At 43.0% G+C, this 24,310-nt stretch overlaps 1 protein-coding gene across 1 annotated transcript in view; it reads left to right on the top strand.

The window, feature by feature from the left end:
- The first annotated feature begins 2,515 nt into the window (after nucleotides 1-2,515).
- The window catches only part of LOC124119366, an 89,653-nt gene continuing 67,858 nt past the window's right edge, over nucleotides 2,516-24,310 (top strand). The window contains exon 1 of the mRNA XM_046481852.2: nucleotides 2,516-2,644. Coding sequence (XP_046337808.1) covers nucleotides 2,563-2,644 — 82 coding nt within the window. The 5' untranslated portion in view covers nucleotides 2,516-2,562. The remainder of the gene's footprint in view (nucleotides 2,645-24,310) is intronic.

The following is a 24,310-nucleotide window of genomic DNA, read 5'->3' as shown; positions in this document are numbered from 1 at the left end:
ATGTATAAATTCTGTGATAATTCGTCTCTCATAATTCTATTGAATGGTTCTGTACATTTTATCTATGTCAGGTTGTATAAAGCTGTTTTATGTATGTACAGGAGTGAGACGTTAATAAACTATTGTCTGTCTGTCTGTCTGCTTAGTCCTTGTCATCCTAATGAAGACACTGTTCGACTGCATTGTACAGTGTAATTACCCAGACTGAGCAGCTGTGTTTGTAACACTGAGACTGTATCTGATGTTGAACTGACATTTATTAATATGAGGTCTTCAGGAAATACTTGTCAACCATTTGCACAGTCTCATTTGACAAGTCGCTGAAACAAATTGAAAATAGGATTGGACATCCGGGTCTTTATATCTTTCATGGCAACGCAGAAAGGTTTACTCGGGTACAGTGGCTGCAGAATAGTTTTACACAAAGTTATCGCAAGTCAGTTTGGTTAAGCACCACTATTCAAGTTCTGTCACGGCGTGTCAGCGTAATGTGGGAGGACAACCCGAAATGATGCATGTCCTAGGCCTTTTCCACTTTTGTGAAACCAACGAGCACGTGTATGGTGCTCGTTATACCGGGACACATAATCAGGCAAACGTGTTTGTTTAATTGTTTGTTTGTTGTTTAACGCCGCACTCAGCAATATTCCAGCTATATACCGACGGTCTGTTATTAATCGAGTCTGGACCAGACAATAAAGTGATTGACAACATGAGCATCGATCCACGCAGTGTGGATACGATGACATGCATCAAACAAGTCAGCGAGCCTCACCCCCGATCCCGTTAGTCGCTTCTTACGAAAAGCATGAGTTGTTTCAGATCAATTCTAACCCGGACCTTCACGGTCTCAGGCAAATGTGGGATTCGAACCCGCGATCATAACCTAGGCCACTCGTGTCGCCCAAAGTCACTGTGATCATGTACAGAACTCCCCCCCCCCCCCCCCCCCCCCCCCCCAGGCAAACGTATTCGTTTGTTGTTTAACGCCACACGGCAATATTCCAGCCACATGACGGTGGTCTGTAAATAATCGACCAGACAATCCAGTGATTGACATCATGATCATCGATCTACGTTAATTAGGATACGATGACATCCATCATCCAAATCAGCGGGTATGGCCACCCGATCCCGTTAGTCGCCTCTTTCGAGAAGCATTGTCGCCTTTTACGGCAACTTTACCTGATCTTGACAGAGGTTTCGTTTGATCAATTTGGACAGAAGATTACCATTGAGACAATGTGAGATGCCAAACAAGATGCGTACAATTGTTTGGTCTGCGATGAAAAACAATATGGTATCTATTTTCCACATATGTGGAAATGAAGTATTAGTTAAAGTTTCATAATATTACGTGTGGTGTACTTCAAGATAACATTCACTAAGCTGCTTTCCCCCCGATACAGATGAGGGCGGTCGGGTAGCCTAGTGGTTAAAGCGTTCGTTCGTCACCCGGGTTCGAAGACCCGGGTTGGATTCTCAACATGGGTACAATGTGTGAAGCCCATTTCTGGTGTCACCCGCCCTGATATTGCTGGAATATTGCTAAAAGCGGCGTAAAATCAAACTCACTCACTCACTCGATGCAGATGACATGCATAAACAAAGTGTGCGAGCCTGATCACCCTATAACCCATAGACATCTTTTTTACCTTAATTGCAACTAATTTTGCCTCAGTTTTGTACAAAATGTAAACATTAAATGTCATTATATTACCGATTAATAAATGCCTAGCGTTGCAAACAAATGTAAATTAAAAGAAGATAAAATTAAATGACGGTAACTAACATATATGTACAGGAAAAAACAAAGCTTGTCATTTTAAATATTTTCCAGAATGGTACCAACATGGATTTCTATTTGATCCAAGTTCCAAATGATTCGAGACAGTGTGTAGAACAATACATTGCTCAATATAATGGTCAATTTCATTACAATAATCTGTGGTATGGCTAGTGTGTAAGCCTTGGGTTAAATCCTCAGACGAGTTAACAAAGAGCGCAATGAAAGGAGGACGCAAAGAAACGGAGACCGTGTCTGCCTAATGACTAGTACGCCCACTACTGACCTGTCGACAATGACCACCCGTGAAGATGGCGTGCGCAGCAGCCGCCTCTTTTCGCCGATCTCTAATCAAATAAAAGTCAAATAGCCGTTCAATTGCTACATTTATACATCTCAATCCTTTGTTTAATATAGACAAGTAAAGACACCCTTCTCTTCTAAAAGAATTATGCAAATTATTTATCCATAGTTAGGGCTGGATGAAAATTAACCAAATCTAATCATGAATATACATATACAAGTATCACATAATTCCGCATCCACACTAGAATGTTCTATAATATACATTACAGCCCTGATTATGAATAAAGGTTACACAAAATCAGAGTTACGTAGGAACAGCCTATCCCCGTGGACGACCACGCCTCCTCAACGTCGCCGGAAACGTAGCGTTGTCACGTGCTGGTATAAAGACGGATGTGTTGAACGAGGCATTGGATTGTTCCCGGAGTAAGATTCTGCAGGTGCCTTCGTCTCCAGGTGCAGATAACAACATGCGCGCACCAATGGACTCCCGAGTTGCAGAGATGGCGGACGCGAAAAGAAAGCCAGACATTATCACCAGCTTTATAAGAGGTAGGGGATCAACGATCAAATCTTATTTATACATGTCACTTTGAGACAAGATTGATATTATGTTTCCAATACGACCTGAGGGAGTTGAGAGACGCTGGACCCCGGCGGTAGCGTTCATCTCAAAGGCGTGCTTGTATGGCAGGGGGTTGGGGTTGTGGGGAAATGGGAAAGACTTGTTTCAAGTCAAGGAATCAAATTCATTTCCCGAATATAGCGAGTGCAATTAATATGTTCTAAAATAAAGATCACGTAATCATTCTTTAAACTAATAAACTGCCATAAAAACTAGTTAATACCTAAATTACCTGGTGCGTGTGTGTGTGTGTGTGTGGGGGGGGGGGTTGAGATGTATATACAGGGCAGCTGTATATGTGACAGCATCTGTCACAATAGCATGACTTTTCGCTCACTTCGTGACTTTGTGCAACTGGTCACCCGGGGGGAGGGGTGGGGGGAGGTGGGGTGGGGGACATTGAGTGAGTGAACGACAGAGTGAGTGAGTTGGGTGTTGCGCTGCTTAACCAATCGGAGTTAAGTAAGTTGAATGAGATTTAACGTCGCGTTCAAGATATAGCGTCGTGCATATACATGTTTGTGTGCGTGCGTGCGAGCTAGCGAGCGCACGTGCGTGCGTGCGTGTGAAAATGTGCCAGGTTGAGGGTGCATGTGAGGTGTGTGTGGCGAGACAGACAGTCGGACAGACAAATAAACACAGATACAGATAAAGACGAAGACACAGAGAGGGGGATGGGTGGTGTGGAGTGGGGTGTATTAACAGGTAAGGATACGTCAACAGCAGATTATGGAAGACAAATATTGTCTGTCATTAGTAAAATGTTAGTTAGTAATCATGCCATTTTTACCTTAATTCGTTTCATATCTTAAAAGGCTGACCAAAAATATATTAAAATTGCCAAGTAAATTTCAAGATGAAAAAGGTTCTTGTTATAACAGAAGTTCTGGGTTTTACAACCTCTCATTGCACCGAGCACAATAATAGATTGCAACATGAACTGTACTACATGATATCTTTAAGATTCAACCTAGTATTTTGATTGTTCAACATATTATCTTGAAATTTCATTGAGTATTTAGTGAATAGAGCGTCTGCGCGGAAAGTGGAAAGTCGGTGGTTCGATCCCCGGCCGCTTCACACCAAAAGGCGTTAAAATATGGTATTTGTTGTCACCTTGCCTGGCGCTCGACATTAAGAGGATGAAACAAGGAATGGTCGGCTCGGAGTTGGCATACTGTGCCTGAATATGTTTTTATGTTAAACTGCAGCATGGTATCTCAGTGAGGTAGCACTATAAAAGGCCATTTATACGTATGTTGCTGACACACCAAATAACATAAGTAGGGCAAATCTAGTAACTTGGAAATCCAACATACCAGAGTTGGATCCAGGGTTTTGAAGGGTGTATGTGTGTGTGCGTGCGTGCGTGCGCGCATGCATATATACTGAACAACAAAAGTTCCTGTGACATTGAATAAGATTTAATGCAAAGTTATGTTTTTTACCAAATCTGAAACAATTTCGGTTTTCAACAGATACAGGACTCCTGTAAGTGTTTAAATGGATTAATTTGCCATACTGACTTCAGAAAATGCATGATTTCCTAAAAAAACACCAATGAACATGCCCAAATGTCAATTTACAAATCAATAGCGTGTGTGTCCACCTCTGGTTGCGATGCAAGCAACACATCTTCGTCTCATGGAATGAACCAGGCGTCGCACAAAGTCCTGTGGGATATCTGTCCATATCTGCTGGAGCATGTTTCGAAGTTCGTGGAGTGTCTGTGGAACACGTGATTGACGTCGAAGGCGCCGATCCATCTCATCCCACATGTGCTCGATTGGTGAGAGATCAGGGGAGATCAGCGAGCCGGCCAGGGGATGACATTTACGTTGTTTTGTTGAAGCGAATCCTGAACAAGTCGAGCAATATGAGGCCTGGGCCATGACGACACAAAAACGGTAGATCTCGTCGCGGAAGCGCTGTCCATTGAGATTTCCCTCTACCACTATCAAAGGGGTCCTCTGTCTTGCTGTAATCCCACCCCATATCATAAAGCTGCCGCCACCGAACCGATCTTCTTCCATGACACAATGATTGACGTAACGTTCACCTCGACGTCGGTACACTCGAATCCGTCCATCGCTGTGGCTGAGGTGAAAACGAGACTCGTCAGTGAATAGAACTTGTCCCCACTGCATGGCCGTCCAGCGTAGACGCTGTCTGCGCCACTGTGGACGTGCTTGACGGTGGTTTCCTGTCAAAATGGGACGTCTGGCGGGTCTTCTGGCGACAATCCCTGCACATCTGAGGCGGCGACGTACCGTTTGTGAAGATATTCGTCAAAGGCCAGGAATGCTTCTTGCAGTCACTGTTGCTGGCTGGAATCGATTTCGTAGGTGCGTTGTTCGAATCCAGTTGTCTTGTCGATTATTGGTTACGCGTGGCCTGCCACTCCGAGGATGGTCTCTGACTGTATTCGTCTGTTGCCAACGTTGCCATAAACACCAAATGGTGTTTCTGTGGACGTTAAATTGTCTTGCAACACCACGTTGACTCGATCCTGCTTCAAGCATACCAATGGCTCGCAGACGCTCATTTTCGGACAGGCGTGGCATTTCGTAATGTTGAATAACAATCTCATTAAAATCAGACCTTAGTTCTCGCTACCGCTAAACAAAGCTTTGTTTAGCGGTAGCGAGAACTAAGATCTGATTTTAATGAGATCGTGTTGAATAATTGCGTAATTGTTTTGTTTGTCTAAGTGGTTCTTGTCAGTACGACGCTAAACATGCATATGGAATCCCGTTAACGCATATGTTTTTATACCCATTCTTGAGTAGTGAAATGCATGGGGCTTGCATAAAAGTCAACTTTTGCTTGGAATGCATGCTTTTCTGTAGCAGTTGCGTTTTGGTGACTTGATTCCATACATGTATAACAATATTGAAAACCAAACTTTACTTGTTTGAAAAATACACTAAGATATGCGTGTCACTACGTGTCGTACTACTGGGCTTCCAAGATCGCCAAAACGGTTTCCTGTTGGTTGATGGGGGCACGGGTGGCCCAGTCGTCTAAGGCGCCGCGATTCGCTGTGCAGAGTTGCGCCCCTTGGGCACGCCAGAAACCTATGATTGTTGGTTCGAATCCCGGTTCACCGCGATTATGTTTCTAGGTTTATCAGCACCATAACCGTGCTCGTGGGTTTCACCGAAGTGGTAAACGTCTAAGGCCTGCATCACTTCGGGCTTTCCTCCCACATTAATCTGACACGCCGCGATATAACTGTAATACTGTTAAAAGCGGCGTTAAACCCAACTCACTCACTTCTATGATTCCACATAACAGGGACCTGACTTCCAAATCCACTGGATGTTTTGTGATCTGGAGTATCCAGAGGCCGGGAAGTTTTTGAAACAACTGTTAACTGCGCCCTTGAAAAGTATGCGCGCACGGACACCCACACCCTCCCTCGTCTCCCTTTTTCAAAATCCTGGATCCGCTCTGTCATCAAACCCATTCTTGACCACCGCAAACTGTTCAAAAACGTTGTTTACTCTATAAAGAAGAGCATATAATTCCCGTCAAATGCGTGGGAGAGACCTGCATCACTTATGGCTTTCCTCCAACATTAAGCTGACACGCCGTGATATAACTGGAATACTGTTAAAAGCGGCGTGAAAACCCAACCCACTCACCTGTTGGTTGAGAACGCGAGGACGGAGCACAGTACCATGTGTCAAGGGGACCTCTAATTAAACATCCCACTGTTACAGGACAAGTAATAGGACACACAGTACACAATGACATCTTTGTAAGGAAACTAACACATCCAATTAAAGAAGAAATACGACTTTTCAGCTCCGTTTCTATTGAAATTTGTTTGGAGGTCACCTGGCGAGTCTTGTTGCAAGGATGGAGGCGTTGCAAGGATGGAGGCTCGGGTTCATTAATGAGAACGGATGATGCTGCCGTTCGTGGAATGTAAATTAACCTGTTCAAACTCCATGTTTGGTAACGTGTTTCTGGTGGATATTACGATCGTAGTGAAGCCACGGTACGAAATACGATATGTATTTGAAGAGGCCAGAGTTTACAAGTGTCAAAATACAGTTTATTACTTTGTGTTGTTTGAGGTGGACGGAATTGATATTACCTACCAAAATAGACCTGGATGAGCTTGTTAATCGGTTATATATTTTGCGTGTTCGGTTCCAAATTCAATTTAGCGCGGTAAAATCTACAGGTAACCTAGCTCTACATTGAAAACACAGTACGTTTATCTCCAATCTACCATGACTAAATAAAACGCAAACTCTTTGGTGTTTGCAAATGTATTGAGTGAAGCGGCATGGGTTGAGTCCAGTTTTTTGAGTGGGTTATCGATCTGAATTACAGAATCACCGAACAAAATATGGCGCTGTATATACTCAAGCAGTTTGTTTACACCGTAATACTTCACTCGAACATATGACAGGCATTGAAAGCATATAAACACGGCAACTTGGTATGCTAACACGAGGTGGGCATCCCTAAAGAAAACTAAGCAAGCTTTTCAAGGCTTTCGTTCTACATCGCACGTCACCATTATGACGTCGTTTCGCTCATTGTGACGCAAAAGATATGACGTCACAGTCGTATATAGAAAAGCGCCTAAATTCCAAGCTGTCTGTTGTCTCCAAAACGTAAACACATTCCCTTTGTAGGTTTCTATCGTGTTTTCTGCACGAAATGTATTGCCACACATCCTTTGAATATTGTAGTAACTGCATCTGTGCATTTTGTAACCTGTAATTGTAGATATATAGGGAATCTCACCCGAGTGTCTTTTGATATCAAATATATCAACACGAGTTGATAAAAATGGGTAATCTCCAAGGCTTGCCGAGGTTTTTTTTCCACTTTTATTCACAAGTGTTGATATATTTGATATCAAAAGACACGAGGGTGAGATTTTATTTATCATCCAACATCATTCTTCCAACTTTTTCAGTTTGTAGACAGTAATAAGCAGTGTCTTAAGTGTAAAAGTCAATAGCAGAGCCATTAGTGATGTCATTTGATTGTGACGTCATTGTTACATGACGTCACAACGGTCTGCACAGCATTGTAATGCTACAGTGTAGATATCGCTTGATCTCACCCAAAAATTATTTAAATATTTAAAATTATTTAAATATGCCTACCGACAATGACTGAAAATAGTACTATTCTATGAATATTAGCTTCCGCGGTGATGCAGCCGTCAAACCAGCTGTTTCAATCAGAGGGGGTTTATTGTGATTTAATAGCCTCTGATTGTCCAATCAGAATCGAGTAAATTCCAAATTCATGGTAGAATACTTGTTATATCATGGTAGAATACAGTATAGATATATATCCGTGTGTGTAAACCCATGTGTGGATGGTGTATATATTTAAAAAATAAACCTCATTATTAACTGAATCACATGTTACCTATTATAAGAGTAGATTGTATACCTATTGTTGTAAAAATAACATAACATCGACATAACTAGCACATATGATTATGCAATGTTATTTATGGCACCATATTGCTGGTGATATTGTACCTAAAAACTTAACTTGGTTACACATAATTGTAACGTTAAGAAAAAAAACGAAAAACCGTCGCAAATAATAATTTCAAAACACCTGTGAAGATCCGGGATGGAACAGGTCTTCAGCAACCCATGCTTGCCGTAAAAGGTGTCTATGCTTGTCGTAAGAGGCGAGAAACAGGATCGGGTGGTCAGGCGCGCTGACTTGGTTGATGCATGTCATCGATCCCAATTGCGTGGATCGATGCTCATGATATCAATCACCGGATTGTCTGGTCCAGACTCGATTATTTACAGACCGCCGTCATAAAGCTGGAATATTGCTGAGTGCGGCGTTAAACAACAAACGAACAAACAAATTATTTCAAAAGATCATTTCAACCCTTTAATTTGGTTTTGGGGAGACCCAAAGTGTTTCCACTCCGTGAATTCTTGTTTGCTCTCGGGATCATAGTGATGGATCCAGGTCTCACCACCTGTCACTGGCCTCTGACTTGCGATTTTATCTGGTTAACAGGGCATCAGAGGTGGTGACCAGCGTAGCCTTCGTTTCATCAGATAGCATTCTGGAACCAACCAGGCACAAACCTTTGACTTGTTCACGAGTGAGTGAGTGAGTGAGTGAGTTTGGTTTTACGCCGCTTTTAACAATATTCCAGCAATATCATGGCGGGGGACACCAGAAATGGGCTTCACACATTGTACCCATGTCGGGATTCGAACCCGGGTTTTCGGTGTTACGAGCGAACGCTTTAACCACCAGGCTACCCGACCGCCCCACTTGTTCATGAAGGGTTGTGACCCGTGAAGATATCCAGGGTAGAATAGATATTCAGCAACCCATTCCTGCTGTATAAACGGCGACTCTGCTTGTCGTAAGAGGCGACTAACTGGATCGGGTCGTCAGGTTCGCTGACTTGGTTGATGCATGTCATCGATTCCAATTGCGCGGATCGATGCTCATGATATCAATCACTATAGGTCAGTCAATCACTTGATAGTGTAACTCATAGAGTGTAATGGGCATTAATGCTTTCTTTTGTTGTGCAAGTGCTTGGCTCTCCCCAACGCTGAAATTCATTCACCCTACGTTTCATTTATCTGTTGTTAGGTTATGACTGTGTTATAGAATGTCTTATTATGGAAAGTGTTTTTTTCGCTCATAGTTATTGTGAATACTTATAGGAGGTTCGTATTATTTTTTTGTAAATGACCCACGTGTTTGAACGTCTTTTGAAACCCGTACTAACATATTAAAACACCAACATAACCACAAGAAACACCTTGAACAGTCAATTGTATGTTATACGCCGGTGTTTATGAATCGCTTTCAAATAGTGATGATACCAGGTGTTCGCGAAATGGTGAGCGTATCATGCCCCACCGGTGACACCCATCACAAACACATGCAAAGGTAAGTCAAATGTTCACCCAAAGAAACACATGAACATACGGTACAAGTCAAAATTGGGAATTGAATCGGATATCATATTGATTAATGGTACGTCAAATTTAAAATGGTTTCCATAAAACGTTTTAAAAGCTTCATTAAGGCCTTAAATAACGTGACCCTGTTCAAAAAACGTTTAAGCAAAAAGCCGTATGACGCTCTTTGAAATCTTTGTAGAAAGAGCATGCTCGATTGTACCTCGAAAGTTGTGAAATGTAGACACCAAAGACTGGAGCTGCAGGAATATTGCTCGACATAAAGGGAAAGTTGACTATTGAAGTTTTGAAGTCATCTCTATTGTCATGAAATCTCGTGGAGCGTGGTTTGTCACTCTGAATCTTTATGCATAGATCTAAATATGAAACAGGCGAGGCGATCTCGCTGGTCTCCTTTATTTCTTGTTCAGGTGGATAAATCAGTGGAAGAGAATTGGTTGTTCGATGGTTATTGAACGATATCAGATCATCGATTGATAATGCTGATCCGAGCAAATACCGACTCGTATGTATAAAGTAAAGTATCGGCAAGGAGGGGAGCACAATTGGTGCCCATAGAATTGGATGCGAACTTCTTGCCTCAATATCCTACAGACAGAAATAGTATCTACAATGAAGTCCAGCATTTCACAAAATTTTTGTCAGTAATATACAGATGACACTTGCTTTCATTTTTAACAACTTGTCCTGAACATACATTTGCATTTTGTCGTGACATTTGCCTCATTGGCACTATGGTTTTCCACGTTGGGTTTAAAATTTGGGTTCCCCGTGAAGATTCGAGCAAGAATTGGTCCTTACCAAACCAAGAGACAAATAACAGGATCGGGTGGTTAGGCTCGCTGACTTGGTTGATGCATGTCTTCGTATCCCAGTTGCGTATATCGATGCTCATGATGTCAGTCACTGTATTGTCTTGTCCAGACTCGACTATTTACAGACTTCTGTTATGTAACTGAAGTATTGCTGAGTGCGGCGTTAAACAGAATACAAACAAACAAACATACTTTAGATCAGTTAAAAAACATATGACAAATAGGACAATGTCTTCTCTTTTCGTGACATCAGAAAGTTGACATTTTCACTCGTGGCAGTTCAGCAGCGCACAATTACTGTTACCGCTGCTGTTGACGATGATGAAAAGTGAGAAAACAATGAGATAACATTAAAGTGAAGACGGCGACCTGAGCTTGAGACGCCTGCAACAGCGTCGGCTGTGAACAACTCTACGACTACTTTAGGATTGTGTTATTAACACTGTCGCAATGCTAAACTTTCATTGTTGCGCAGGGTGCCGGAACCCCAAGTCGATTACTTATGCTCAGCTTTAAAGGCTATTTGAAACGCAGTGCATATCGATGCTTTTAAGACAAATTCTTTCATACAAAAAGAAAAGATTCAAACCACACACATTCTATGTTCTTGGAAAACCTAATTGCCAAAAAACGATAAAAGCAATTTGTTTTTTGCTAAACAAATCGATTGGGTTTTTTTCATTTCAGCACGAACCTCTTTTTCTCTCCCACGCATTTGACGGGAATTAAATGCTCTGCTTTTTAGAGTAAACAACGTTTTTGAACAGTTTGCGGTGGTCAAGAATGGGTTTGATGACAGAGCGGATCCAGGATTTTGAAAAAGGGAGACGAGGGAGGGTGTGGGTGTCCGTGCGCGCATACTTTTCAAGGGCGCAGTTAACAGTTGTTTCAAAAACTTCCCGGCCTCTGGATATTCCAGATCACAAAACATCCAGTAGATTTGGAAGTCAGGCCCCTGTTATATGGAATCATAGAAGTGAGTGAGTTGGGTTTAACGCCGCTTTTAACATTATTACAGTTATATCGCGGCGTGTCAGATTAATGAGGGAGGAAAGCCCGAAGTGATGCAGGTCTCAGACGTTTATCACTTCGGTGAAACCCACGAGCGCGGGTATGGTGCTGACAAACCTAGAAATATAATCGGGGCAAACCGGGATTCGAACCCATAATCATAGGTTTCTGGCGTGCCAAAGGGACGCAATTTTGCAGGTCTGAGACCTGCATCACTTCAGCCTTTCTCCCACATTAAGCTGACACACCGCGATATGACTGGAATACTGTTAAAAGCGGCGTTAAACCCAACTCACTCACTCACTCATTAAGTGGTATCTAGGTAGGTATAAAAGAAGTCTTTATATCTCAACACATTCCATGAATCATCTGTGACGTGGAAGTTGATTGTGGCAGCCTTAGTCGGACCGAAAGCTTGGACCACGCCGGGGACTAATTCTAACCCGGAATCCCTAAGTGGATCGAAGACCTGTGGCACATTTGACTGCGCTAAGATGAGACATTATGGCTTCTTTGAACCACATTACCTTGCATTCGGCCATTTATCTTCGTATATAGTTCGATACAGCTATTTCGGACATATGGAAATTTGTTTCGCGACAGTTGAAAGGTGTTACAAGTATTTTTCACGTTTCAAATCCGAATTCATTTAACAATTCGTCTTTTACATTATGTTGCACATTTCTGGTGTGCGATTGGTCACTAATGTCACGTGAGTACGTTGCATCAATAATATGAAGGTATGGTCGTCCATAATGGAGTAATCAGCCAATAATATCCTTGGTCCGTCTTTTACGACCCGGTCCAACATTTAGGTCGTCCCTTAATTTACCTCCCCAAGGTGTGTCAGAAACCTATGACTGTAGCTTGGAATCCAGATTTACTCTGATTATGTTTCTAGGTTTGTCAGAACAATCCATACCTGTGCTCTTAGTTTTCAACAAAGTGGCTAACGTCTAAACCTGCATCACTTCGGGCTGTCCTCCCACATTAAGCCGACACACCATGATGTAACTGAAATTTTGTTCAAAGCTGCGTTTAACAACACCTACTCACTCACTCATTCACTAAAATCCGTAATATCACTTTTTTGGACCCTCAGGGAGCTTGGTACATTAACAACACATTTCAGAATAATGTGTTTGCGGCGTTTATACGCATTGCATCAACCTTAACCAAAGCCCTTCAATCCACTGTGTTTGCTCCTTCACGGTGGTGTCTGCACAGTTGTACTTTTGTGACTGCGCTTGAAACCTGGGCGTATTCATCTGCATGATTTGCTGAGCGTTTGAAAATGTGCAGCTAGAAATATAAATGCGCCACTTCAAAAATGTGGATCCTGTACTTTCGCTGCCAGTGCATTATATCTCTGTCTATTTGTTTATTTCATGATTAGAAAAGTTCCATTTTGGACCTGTGGAGATCCGGGGTAGAACAGGTCTTCAGCAACCCATGTTTGTCGTAAGAGGCGACAATGTTTGTCATAAGAGGCGACTAACGGGATCGGGTGGTCAGTCTCGCTGACTTGGTCGATGCATGTCATCGTATCCCAATGGCGTGGATCGATGCTCATGATATCTACACTGGGTCAATCGATCACTTGATAGTGTAACTCATAGAGTGTAATGGGCATTAATGCTTGGCTCCCCCCCCCCCCCCCCCCTTATGTCTTATTAGAAATGCTTTTTCGCTCAAATTGGGGGTTGGGAGATTGTGGTGGGGTGGAGGTTGGGAGTTGGTGGTGGGATGGAGATTAGGGGATGGTGGTGGGGTGGAAATTGGGAGTTGGTGGTGGGGCGGAGATTAGGGGATGGAGGTTGGGTGGGGATTGAGGGATGGTGGCGGTTTGGGGCTGATTGTGGGGTAGGGATTGGGACCACTGTTGCGGTTTGGGGGTGGTGGTGGGTATTGGGAGATGGCGCTGGGAGTGGGATTGGGTGCTTCAAACAGAATGGCGGCGCCCAGTCAAGACGATCTAATCGATAATCAAGATGTATATTGTAATAAAAGGGGTCCTACCTCGCGAAGTGCATCAATTCATTGGATTAAAAACATTAAAAGATTTGGAAAATATCTGTCGACGCCCAATTGACAGTACATATACTTTTTAAATCCTGCAATCGTCTGATACCTGCTGAGCAGTGGTGGTGGCTATTGTTGGATCCGGAATATTAAAAAAACACTTTTCTTGAATGGAATCGCGCCGGCGTTTATATATGTCAAGGGCACTAATATCCTTGTCTGGCTGACAATATCAAGGATGGGGTATTTATTAGAAAAGCCAAATTGCATTCCCCCCTACTGGCGTGTTTTCGTAGTCCCTTCATAACAAACGGCCTGAACACTATTTTGATTCTTCATGTGCTTTGTGTCCGTGGCGAACAGGCGCCGTTTTCAGGCTCACGCCATTCGTGCAGACAGTCATTCTGGCAGATCGCCATACTGGCGATATAACCGCTGCTTTACACTAATTAACACTTTACAGTATCACATCTTCTTAAATTATTCTAAATATAAAACGTCAATACCAGAGAATTAGTCTGTCTTACAGACCCTGATACAAATATATATCAAATACAGCCCATGCAAGTCTATAATGTTTGGCAAGTCTAGATCACTGCAGTATCAGGATGGAGAGAGTCACTGGGCTCCTTTTTATTATATTTTTATTAAGATAACTGAACAACTGTTTTTTTATGTACGATATGTTCATTTCAGAGAATTGACAGTCTCTATTATCCACGGAAAAAGATTCCATTGGACCTAAAAGACTGAATGGATCACTGAAAATCAGTGATGACACCAGGGCCCCGTTCCACAAAGCGATGGTAGCACTAAGACAATCGTAACTCCCATACTTTAACATAGACTTACGACAATCGTAGCGCTACGATCGCTTTGTGTAACGGGACCCAGGTGACCACCCTTGAATGGGATTTATGTGATTTTATTGGGAATTGACAAATGTGCTGACGGTGAAATACATAATCAGCAATCCAGCACGAGTCATATATAATTAAATAAAAAGTCCTAAAGTATTAATTTACAGCATGTCGCTGTCGGGCGAATTGTATATTAAACTTAAAGGCCGATTTCTGTACCTCAAAACGTTTCCTGAAAGACAACATGGGACGTTCAAGTCATATTACATCAAGATCTCGTCCTACTGTCCTTGTAGATGTACATTGTTTAAATATGTGAGTGAGTGAGTTGGGTTTAACCGCTTTTAACAGTATAATTCCAGTTATATCACGGCGTGTCAGATTAATGTGGGAGGAAAGCCCGAAGTGATGCAGGTCTCCGACGTTTACTACTTCGGTGAAACCCACGAGCACGGGTATGGTGCTGCGGACCTAGAAACATAATCGGGGCGAACCGGGATTCGAACTCACAATCACAGGTTTCATGCGTGCCCAAGGGACGCAACTCTGCACAGCGAATCGCGGCGCCTTAGACGACTGGGCCACCCGTGCCCCCTACGTCTTTATGACGCTATATATGATACCAAATCGTATCTAAAACAAACTCGTTTGTGAAAGTGAAGCCATTCTTCCTTTATACTCACATAATAGTCTACTGGTGTGCCCAAGGGACGCAACTCTGCAAAGCGAATCGCGGCGCCTTAGACGACTGGGCCACACTTGCCCCGAGCCCTATGATTGTGGGTTTGTCAGCACCATACCCGTGCTCGTGGGTTTCACCGAAGTGGTGAACGTCTGTGGCCTGCATCACTTCGGGCTTTCCTCCCACATTAAGCTGACACGCAGTGATATAACTGGAATACTGTTAAAAGCGGCGTTAAACCCAACTCACTCACTCACTATAAAATAGGCAACTAGCCAGTCCCCCAACCTTTCCCTTCCTCCACCCCCCGCCCACAAACCACCACCTCAACTAGAAATATAAGACCCGTCAAACTTGTTACGTTTAGACATTTCTATAAAAATTCAGAATGACCAAAAACTATCGACAAAACTGAACGACAAGTGGGATGACATCAACTTTCCCGTTATGTCGAGCAATATTCCAGACCTTGGTGTCTACATTTCACAACTTTTGAGATACAATCGTGCAAGCTTTTTGTTGGAAGCTTTCAAAGACTGTCATACGACTCTCGCTTAAACGTTGTTTAATCAGGGTTTCAACGTTCAGGCACTCAGTAAACCCTTCAAAATGTGTTATGGTAGACATATATGGTAATGGCTTTTTAGCAGAGATTTCTTATGAATTAGGAAAGTGTTTTATTTATAGAAACGTTATGTTGCGTAATTGTTTGTTGACTTATTTGCGAGTTTCCATTTTTTTTGGTCTCTTAGCTTTGAATTTAAAAAAGACGAAAAACATGTTCCTATTAATATATTATTCTTCAGTAGGCTAAATGGCTGTGCGTAGCCCAGTGGGTAAAGCGCTCGTTCGCAACGTCAAACACCCGGTTTCGATTCCCTCATGGTAACATTATGTGAAACCCATTCTTGCTGTGAAGGGGCGGTCGGGTAGCCTAGTGGTTAAAGCGTTCGCTCGTCACGCCGAAGACCCGGGTTCGATTCCCGACATGGGTACAATGTGTGAAGTCCATTTCTGGTGTCCCCCGCATGATATTGCTGGAATGTTGCTAAAAGCGGCGTAAAACCATACTCACTCACTCACTCACTCACTCACTCACTCACTCACTCACTCACTCACTCACTCACTCACTCACTCACTCACTCACTCACTCACTCACTCACTCACTCACTCACTCACTCACTCACTCACTCACTCACTCACTCACTCACTCACTCACTCACTCACTCACTCACTCACTCACTCACTCACTCACTCACTCACTCACTCACTCACTCACTCACTCACTCACTCACTCACTCACTCACTCACTCACTCACTCACTCACTCACTCACTCACTCACTCACTCACTCACTCACTCACTCACTCACTCACTCACTCACTCACTCACTCACTCACTCACTCACTCACTCACTCACTCACTCACTCACTCACTCACTCACTCACTCACTGTGAACCTTATCTCTCTTATTCAGCAGGCTTTCAATAAATAATGCATTATTGTTTTCATTTCATCCCTTATTGATATTTGAAAATGTTTTATCAAGAAGAATTTCTTCGAGACTTCTAGTTTGAAATAAACGTGCTCTGCCCCAAATCTCGTTAGCAAGAAGACATTAAGGGCTGTTCGCCATGTAAGCGGGGGAGTAAGAGTGAAATGTCAGACAGGCAGTTGTGTATTTTCCAGTTGTTGAAACATCTATCGCCACTGGCTGCTAATTGTATCACCAAGGTGTTCAGTCCTGTGACAGATAAAGGGGATTATCATTCACCATGTCGGGATGTTCGATATTAACACTGAGAGACTGGGCGGCTGATCCTGTACAATTACATTCTTCATAATTGACACTTGCTGGGGCTCGGGGAATTCCCAATTGGATTTGAAGCGGACAGTTTGTGCATTCGGGCACTTTGTCTGTAAATAGTTATGGCTTTTCTTGCAGCACCCATACCATATTTCTGTTCTCTACGAGGTGCTTTGTATTTGATGAACCCGGTAAATATTATAGGAAATTCGTTCATAGGTGCCATAATGATTGAATTTTTGGTTGAGGAAAGTCAACGTTGCTTTTTGGGATAATATCGAGTCCGAACTGATGATATTGTGAACGATCTGATGATACTGTATCCTGTCTGATAATATTGTGTCTGGTCTGATGATATTTTGTACGATCTGATGATATTGTGCCCAATCTGATAATATTGTATACGATCTGATAATATAGTGCCCAGTCTGATGATATTGTGCCCAGTCTGATAATATTTGGTACGATCTGATGATATTGTGCCCAATGTGATAATATTGTGTTCAATCTGATGATATTGTGCGCAGTCTGATAATATTGTGCGCAGTCTGATAATATTGTGCGCAGTCTGATAATATCGTGCCCAGTCTGATAATATTGTGCCCAGTCTGATTATATTGTGCCCAGTCTGATGATAGCGGGTCCAGTCTGATGATAACGTGTCCAGTCTGATGATAGTGTATCCAGTCTGATGATAACGTGTCTGGTCTGATGATATTGTGTCCAATCTGATGATATTGTGCCCAGTCTGATAATATTGTGTACGATCTGATGTCATTGTGTCCAATCTGATAATATTGCATACGATCTTATGATAGTGTGCCCAGTCTGATAATATTGTGTCCAATCTGATGACATTGTGCCCAGTCTGATAATATCGTGCACGATCTGATAATACTGTGCCCAGTCTGATATTATTGTGTCCAATCTGATAATATTGTGCCCAGTCTGATAATATTTTGTTCAATCTGATGATATTGTGCGCAGTCTGATAACATTGTGTCCAGTCTGATGATATTGTGCTCAGTCTGATAATATTGCGCCCAGACTGATAATAGTGTGCCCAGTCTGATTATATTGTGCCCAATCTGATGATAGCGGGTCCAGTATGATGACAGCGTGTCCTGTCTGTTGATAGCATGTCCAGTCTGATGACAGCGTGTCCAGCATATTGATAGCATGTCCAGTCTGATAGTAGCGTGTCCAGTCTGATGATAGCGTGTCCAGTCTGATGATAGCGTGTCCAGTCTGATGATAGTGTGTCCAGTCTGATGATAACGTGTCCAGTCTGATGATAGCGTGTCCAGTCTGATGATAGTGTGTCCAGTCTGATGATAACGTGTCCTGTCTGTTGATAGCGTGTCCAGTCTGATGATAGCATGTCCAGTCTGATGATAGCGTGTCCAGTCTGATGATAGCGTGTCCAGTCTGATGATAGCATGTCCAGTCTGTTGATAGCGGGTCCAGTCTGATGATAGCATGTCCAGTCTGATGATAGCATGTCCAGTCTGATGATAGTGTGTCCAGTCTGATGATAACGTGCCCAGTCTGATAATAGCGTGTCCAGTCTGATGATAGCGTGTCCAGTCTGATGATAACGTGTCAAGTCTGATGATAACGTGTCCAGTCTGATGATAGCGTTTCCAGTCTGATGATAACGTGTCCAGTCTGATGATAGCGTGTCAAGTCTGATGATAACGTATCAAATCTGATGATAGCGTGTCCTGTCTGATGATAGCGTGTCCAGTCTGATGATAACGTGCCCAGTCTGATTGAAACGTGTCCAGGCTGATGATAGCGTGTCCAGTCTGGTGATAACGTGTCCAGTCTGATGATATTGTGCTCAGTCTGATAATATTGTGCCCAGTCTGATAATATTGTGCCCAGTCTGATTATATTGTGCCCAATCTGATGATAGCGGGTCCAGTATGATGATAGCGTGTCCTGTCTGTTGATAGCATGTCCAGTCTGATGACAGCGTGTCCAGCATATTGATAGCATGTCCAGTCTGATAATAGCGTGTCCAGTCTGATGATAGCGTGTCCAGTCTGATGATAGCGTGTCCAGTCTGATGATAACGTGTCCAGTCTGATGATAGCGTGTCCAGTCTGATGATAGTGTGTCCAGTCTGATGATAACGTGTCCTGTCTGTTGATAGCGTGTCCAGTCTGATGATAGCATGTCCAGTCTGATGATAACGTGTCCAGTCTGATGATAGCGTGCCCAGTCTGATGATAGCGTGTCCAGTCTGATGATAGCGTGTCCAGTCTGATGATAACGTGTCAAGTCTGATGATAACGTGTCCAGTCTGATGATAGCGTGCCAAGTCTGATGATAACATGTCAAATCTGATGAAAGCGTGTCCAGTATGATGAAAGCGTGTCCAGTCTGATGATAGTGTGTCCAGTATGATGAAAGCGTGTCCAGTATGATGATAGCGTGTCCAGTCTGTTGATAGTGTGTCCAGGCTGATGGTGGCGTGCCAAGTCTGATGATAACGTGTCAAATCTGATGAAAGCGTGTCCAGGCTGATGGTGGCGTGTCCAGTCTGATGACAGCGTGTCCAGTCTGATGATAGTGTGTCCAGTCTGATGATAGCGTGTCCAGACTGATGATAACGTGTCCAGTCTGATGATAGCGTGTCCAGTCTGATGATAGCGTGTCCAGTCTGATGATAGCGTGTCCAGTCTGATGATAGCGTGCCCAGTCTGATTAAAACGTGTCCAGGCTAAAGATAGCGTGTCCAGGCTGATGATAGTGGCCCAGTCTGATAATAACGTGTCCAGTCTGATGATAGCGTGTCCAGTCTGATGATAGCGTGCCTAGTCAGATGATAGCGTGTCCAGTCTGATGATAGCGTGTCCAGTCTGATGATAGCGTGTCCAGTCAGATGATAGCGGGTCGAGTCTGATGATAACGTGTCCAGTCTGATGATAACGTGTCCAGTCTGATGAGAGCGTGCCCAGTCTGATGACAGCATGTCCAGTCTGATGATAGCGGGTCCAGTCAGATGATAGCGGGTCCAGTCTGATGATAACGTGTCCAGTCTAATGATAACGCGTCCAGTCTGATGATAGTGTGTACAATCTAACGATATTGTGCCCAATCCTATAATATTGTGTTTAGTGTGATAATTTTGTGTTCAGTCTAATGATATTGTGTCCTCATTTGATATCCCGAAATGGTCAATATATTGGCATCCTTCTTTCGGCTATAAGCGCCCTACAACCCTCGTTCCAAAATATTTGTATATTAGAAATGTGGTCAAAAGACGAGGGAACTTGTCAAAAAAACATTTTTCAACAATAATACATGTGGAACTTTTGCACCGTCGCGCTCAACAGTGCATGCAATAGCGACCGCAAACATTGTCGTGTCTTCGGGGCGTATCCTTTTCGAAAACCTGACGACGAATTGGAGAGAAACGTACAAATAACATGTCCATGGAGACACGAGAACGTCTAGTACTACAAGCGCACGTACAATCTCCAATACTCGTTGTAGTTCATCAGACAAAACACATGCGAGGCATTGAAAATAGGATCGGAGAGTTCATGGCAAAATATATCCTGAATAGTTTTACATTAATCCTGATTCATAACTGATCATGATCAATCTCATTTAAATGAGATCTTAGTTCTCGCTACCGCTAAACAAAGATCTGAGGACATCCCATTAGGGGTCACGTCAGACCGACCTTGCGCGAACTTTGACCGACCAATGGAATGACCAATCAGAAGGCAGCTTTCTCCAGCTTTTCGGCACTAATTTCAAATTGGCGACTACGCTTCGGAACATATTTTGACGAATTCTCCATTACAAATTTGAAACCTGAACAAAAGAACATTCTGGAATGGCTAATAGATGGTCTAGATCGTATGGATTCGGTCGTTAAACCCGTAACTATCGTTCAGAATACCCCATGTTAAAGTGTTCGTGGTTGCATGATTAGAAATCACACTCCGACTGTCACTTTCATTATCTGGTAAGTGACGCTCTGATTGGTCGGATGAAAGGTCGTTCTGACGTGACCCAAAACGGGATGTCTTCAGATCTTTGTTTAGCGGTAGCGAGAACTAAGGTCTGATTTTAATGAGATTGGATCATGATAACAATATATTCTACTTCGTGTGACAGGGATTTTTCTCCCAGATAAATGACTCATCCTCGAGGATCCAGTGTCTTATTTCTCCATTTTAATATGATAAATACCCTGGGCCCATTCGTTACCATGGTTTCGTTACGGATTCGATTCAAATGACGCCGCGCTACAAATAGCCGTCCAATCAAATTACACGCATGGAATTATGTGCTAATCTGGTGATAAGGGAGATGTTGCACGAGTTGGTCACGAATGATTCCGTGTTCAATACTTGTAGAGTCGCACGTAAAATCCCATCTTAACTCCAACACTTTGACCATCGTGATGAAAATCGATTTCGATTTCTCAGCCATAGAAGCAGGTGCACTTGTACCTTTACTGCGTTAAATACGATGATCAACATTTTCAAAGTCATAGCCCGAGAACAGACTTAATATAATAATAACAGACAAACATTAGGAGAACTGAGTATTACTTCAACCTCAACCTGCATTCTTTTAATTTCGCGATTTAATTGTGAAAAGTGAATTGTGGATGTCTACAATTATTGATATCACGCAGGGAATATCATAATATATGTTGCTACACAACTGTGTTTACGACATCAAATTCGGATACGTCCCGAACGATGGCATGGCAATTGCCAGAATTGTTCACAAAATTAATGTCAATATATACTCTCCAAACAGAAAAGCACAGCTGAAACAATCAGCCTTTAGTGGGTTTATTTCAAAGCACGATAGGGAATAACCAACTGTTCTGTAAAACATGAAAGTTCACATAATTGGAGCAACAAAGTTTGTCAATATGATGTTTCGCATGTCATAGTACCCCAATTGCGTGGATCGATGCTCATGATGTCAATCACTGGATTTACGCGGCGTTAAGCAAAAAACAGACAAACAAACGTACCCGGGCCTAGATCGTGGCGAGCAAACACTTTAATCTAGCCGATGCTGCTTCACATTTCGCCTGTGTGGTCTAGAGGATGGAGCGTCTGCCCGAGAGCGGACGGTGGGTGGTTCGATTACTTGGCCGCAACATACCAAAATATTTAAATGATGGTACATGTTGTTACCCTGCCTGGGGATTCAACAAGCAATTGTCTGCTCTTTGAGCGGGGTATCTATGTTAAACCGCGGCATGCTATCTCAGTAGGCTAGCACAAAAAAATGGTGTAATTCCGGACAAGTACAAGCACTACCTTAGACAGACACACGTCGCAACGTAAATATGTGTGTGTGTGTGTGCGTGCGTGCGTGCGTGCGTGCGTGTGTGTTTTTGGGGGTAGACAATGCACCCCTAGGGATACGCCATTGAGTGAAGTGGATCGTTGTTTGTGGTATCATACGCAACTGATGCGTCGTTAAATATTATTCCTCACCAACTCTTGATATAGCCACGATGCTGTTGAACTCAACGAGGTGCGACGGGAGCCCTAAATTCGACAGGGCTAATCTCATGCCAAAGTCCATACGTATGGACACCGGAGAAAGGCGAGTGTACCCGAGTGCCCTACATTCGCAACCTTTCGTATCTCGTACAGTTAGTCACGAGTTGACAATTCTTTGAGCTATGCCCGTTAACGCTTAGACAGAACCCAGTCGCTCAAATGGCCACGAGAGGGGCACGGGTTGCTATTCTGCTTGTCCCGGAATAACACGAGTTGGTCACGAATGCTTTTTTCAGTATGACAGTAGTTGGTCACTAATACCGAAGTCTTTCGCAGTCAACCGTCTCTACGCGCATCGTACTATATACGAAGAGCCTTGTCCTGGAATGGCACGAGTTGGTCACGAAAGATTCCGTGTTCAATACTTGTAGAGTCGCACGTAAAATCACATCTTTACTCCAACACTTTGACCATCGTGATGAAAATCGATTTCAATGCACAAATCTATTTCTCAGCCATAGAAACAGGTGCACTTGTACGGTCTGTACAAGTAGATTTGACCACATTGTCTACCTTTGCTGCGTTAAATACGGTAATCAATCTCATTAAAATCAGATCTTATTTCTCGCTGCAGCTAAACAAAGTTCTGAGGAAATCCCATTACGGGTCACGTCAGACCGACCTTTCGCAAACTCTGACCGACCAATGGAATTACTGACAAGAAGTCGACATTAGCCAATCAAATTGACGACTACGCTTCGAAACATATTTTGACAAATGCTCGCTAAAAATTTTGAAACCATAACAAAGGAAATTCTCGGGGGGCTAATATATGGTCTAGATTGTATAGATTCAGTCGTTAAGCCCATAACTATCGTTCGGAATACCCCGTTTTAAAGTTTTCGAGGCTGCATGATTAGAAATCACATTCCGACTGTCACTTTCATGATCTGGTAAGCGACGCTCTGATTGGTCGGATGAAAGGTCGTTCTGACGTGACCCCTAATGGGATGTCCTCAGATCTTTGTTTAGCGGTAGCTAGAACTAAGATCTGATTTTAATGAGATTGATACGGTAATCAACATATTCAAAGTCATAGCCCGAGAACAGACGTAATATAATAATAACAGACAAACATTAGGAGAACTGAGTATTACTTCAACCTCAACCTGCATTCTTTTTTTAATGTCGCGATTTAATTGTGAAAAGTGAATTGTGGATGTCTACAATTATTGATATCACGCAGGGAATATCATCATATATGTTCCTATACAACTGTGTTTACGACATCAAATTCGGATACGTCCCGAACGATGGCATGGCAATTGCCAGAATTGTTCACAAAATTAATGTCAATATATACTCTCCAAAAAGAAAAGCATAGCTGAAACAATCAGCCTTTAATGGGTTTATTTCAAAGCACGATAGGGAATAACCAACTGTTCTGTAAAACATGAAAGTTCACATAATTGGAGCTACAAAGTTTGTCGATATGATGTTCCGCATTTCATAACACGGGTCTCGTGCAGCTTGTCAGTGTTGACGTCATGTTCAGTATGTGTTATGACCCCGTGTTTACATAACCGCACGGCAACGTCTAGGCATTGACTGTATTAGTCTCTGAATTCTGGCCTGGGGAATCCTTCTCATTCCTCCTGCAGTGTTCGAGCCAGTTCTTGAAGTGTTGCAGGCTGTGGTTGACGCTGTCGTAGACGTAGGCCAAGTTCATCCCAAAGATGCTCAATTGGGTTCAAATCTGGCGATCTGGATGGCCAATAAAGCATGTTTACGTTGCTATTGGCTAAAAAGGCTCCCGCGACGCGAGCCGTGTGCGGCCTGTGTTGTCATGTTGGAACACATCACGTTGGACGTCAATGGCAGGAGGGAGGTGTTGCTGCAAATTTTGTCCTTTACACCTTTACACCAATCTCATTAAAATCAGAACT

The sequence above is a fragment of the Haliotis rufescens genome, unplaced genomic scaffold (assembly GCF_023055435.1).
Source record: "Haliotis rufescens isolate VD_foot unplaced genomic scaffold, xgHalRufe1.0.p SCAF_38, whole genome shotgun sequence".
Lineage (NCBI taxonomy): Eukaryota > Metazoa > Mollusca > Gastropoda > Lepetellida > Haliotidae > Haliotis > Haliotis rufescens.
This window is presented reverse-complemented; position numbering and strand designations above follow the sequence as displayed.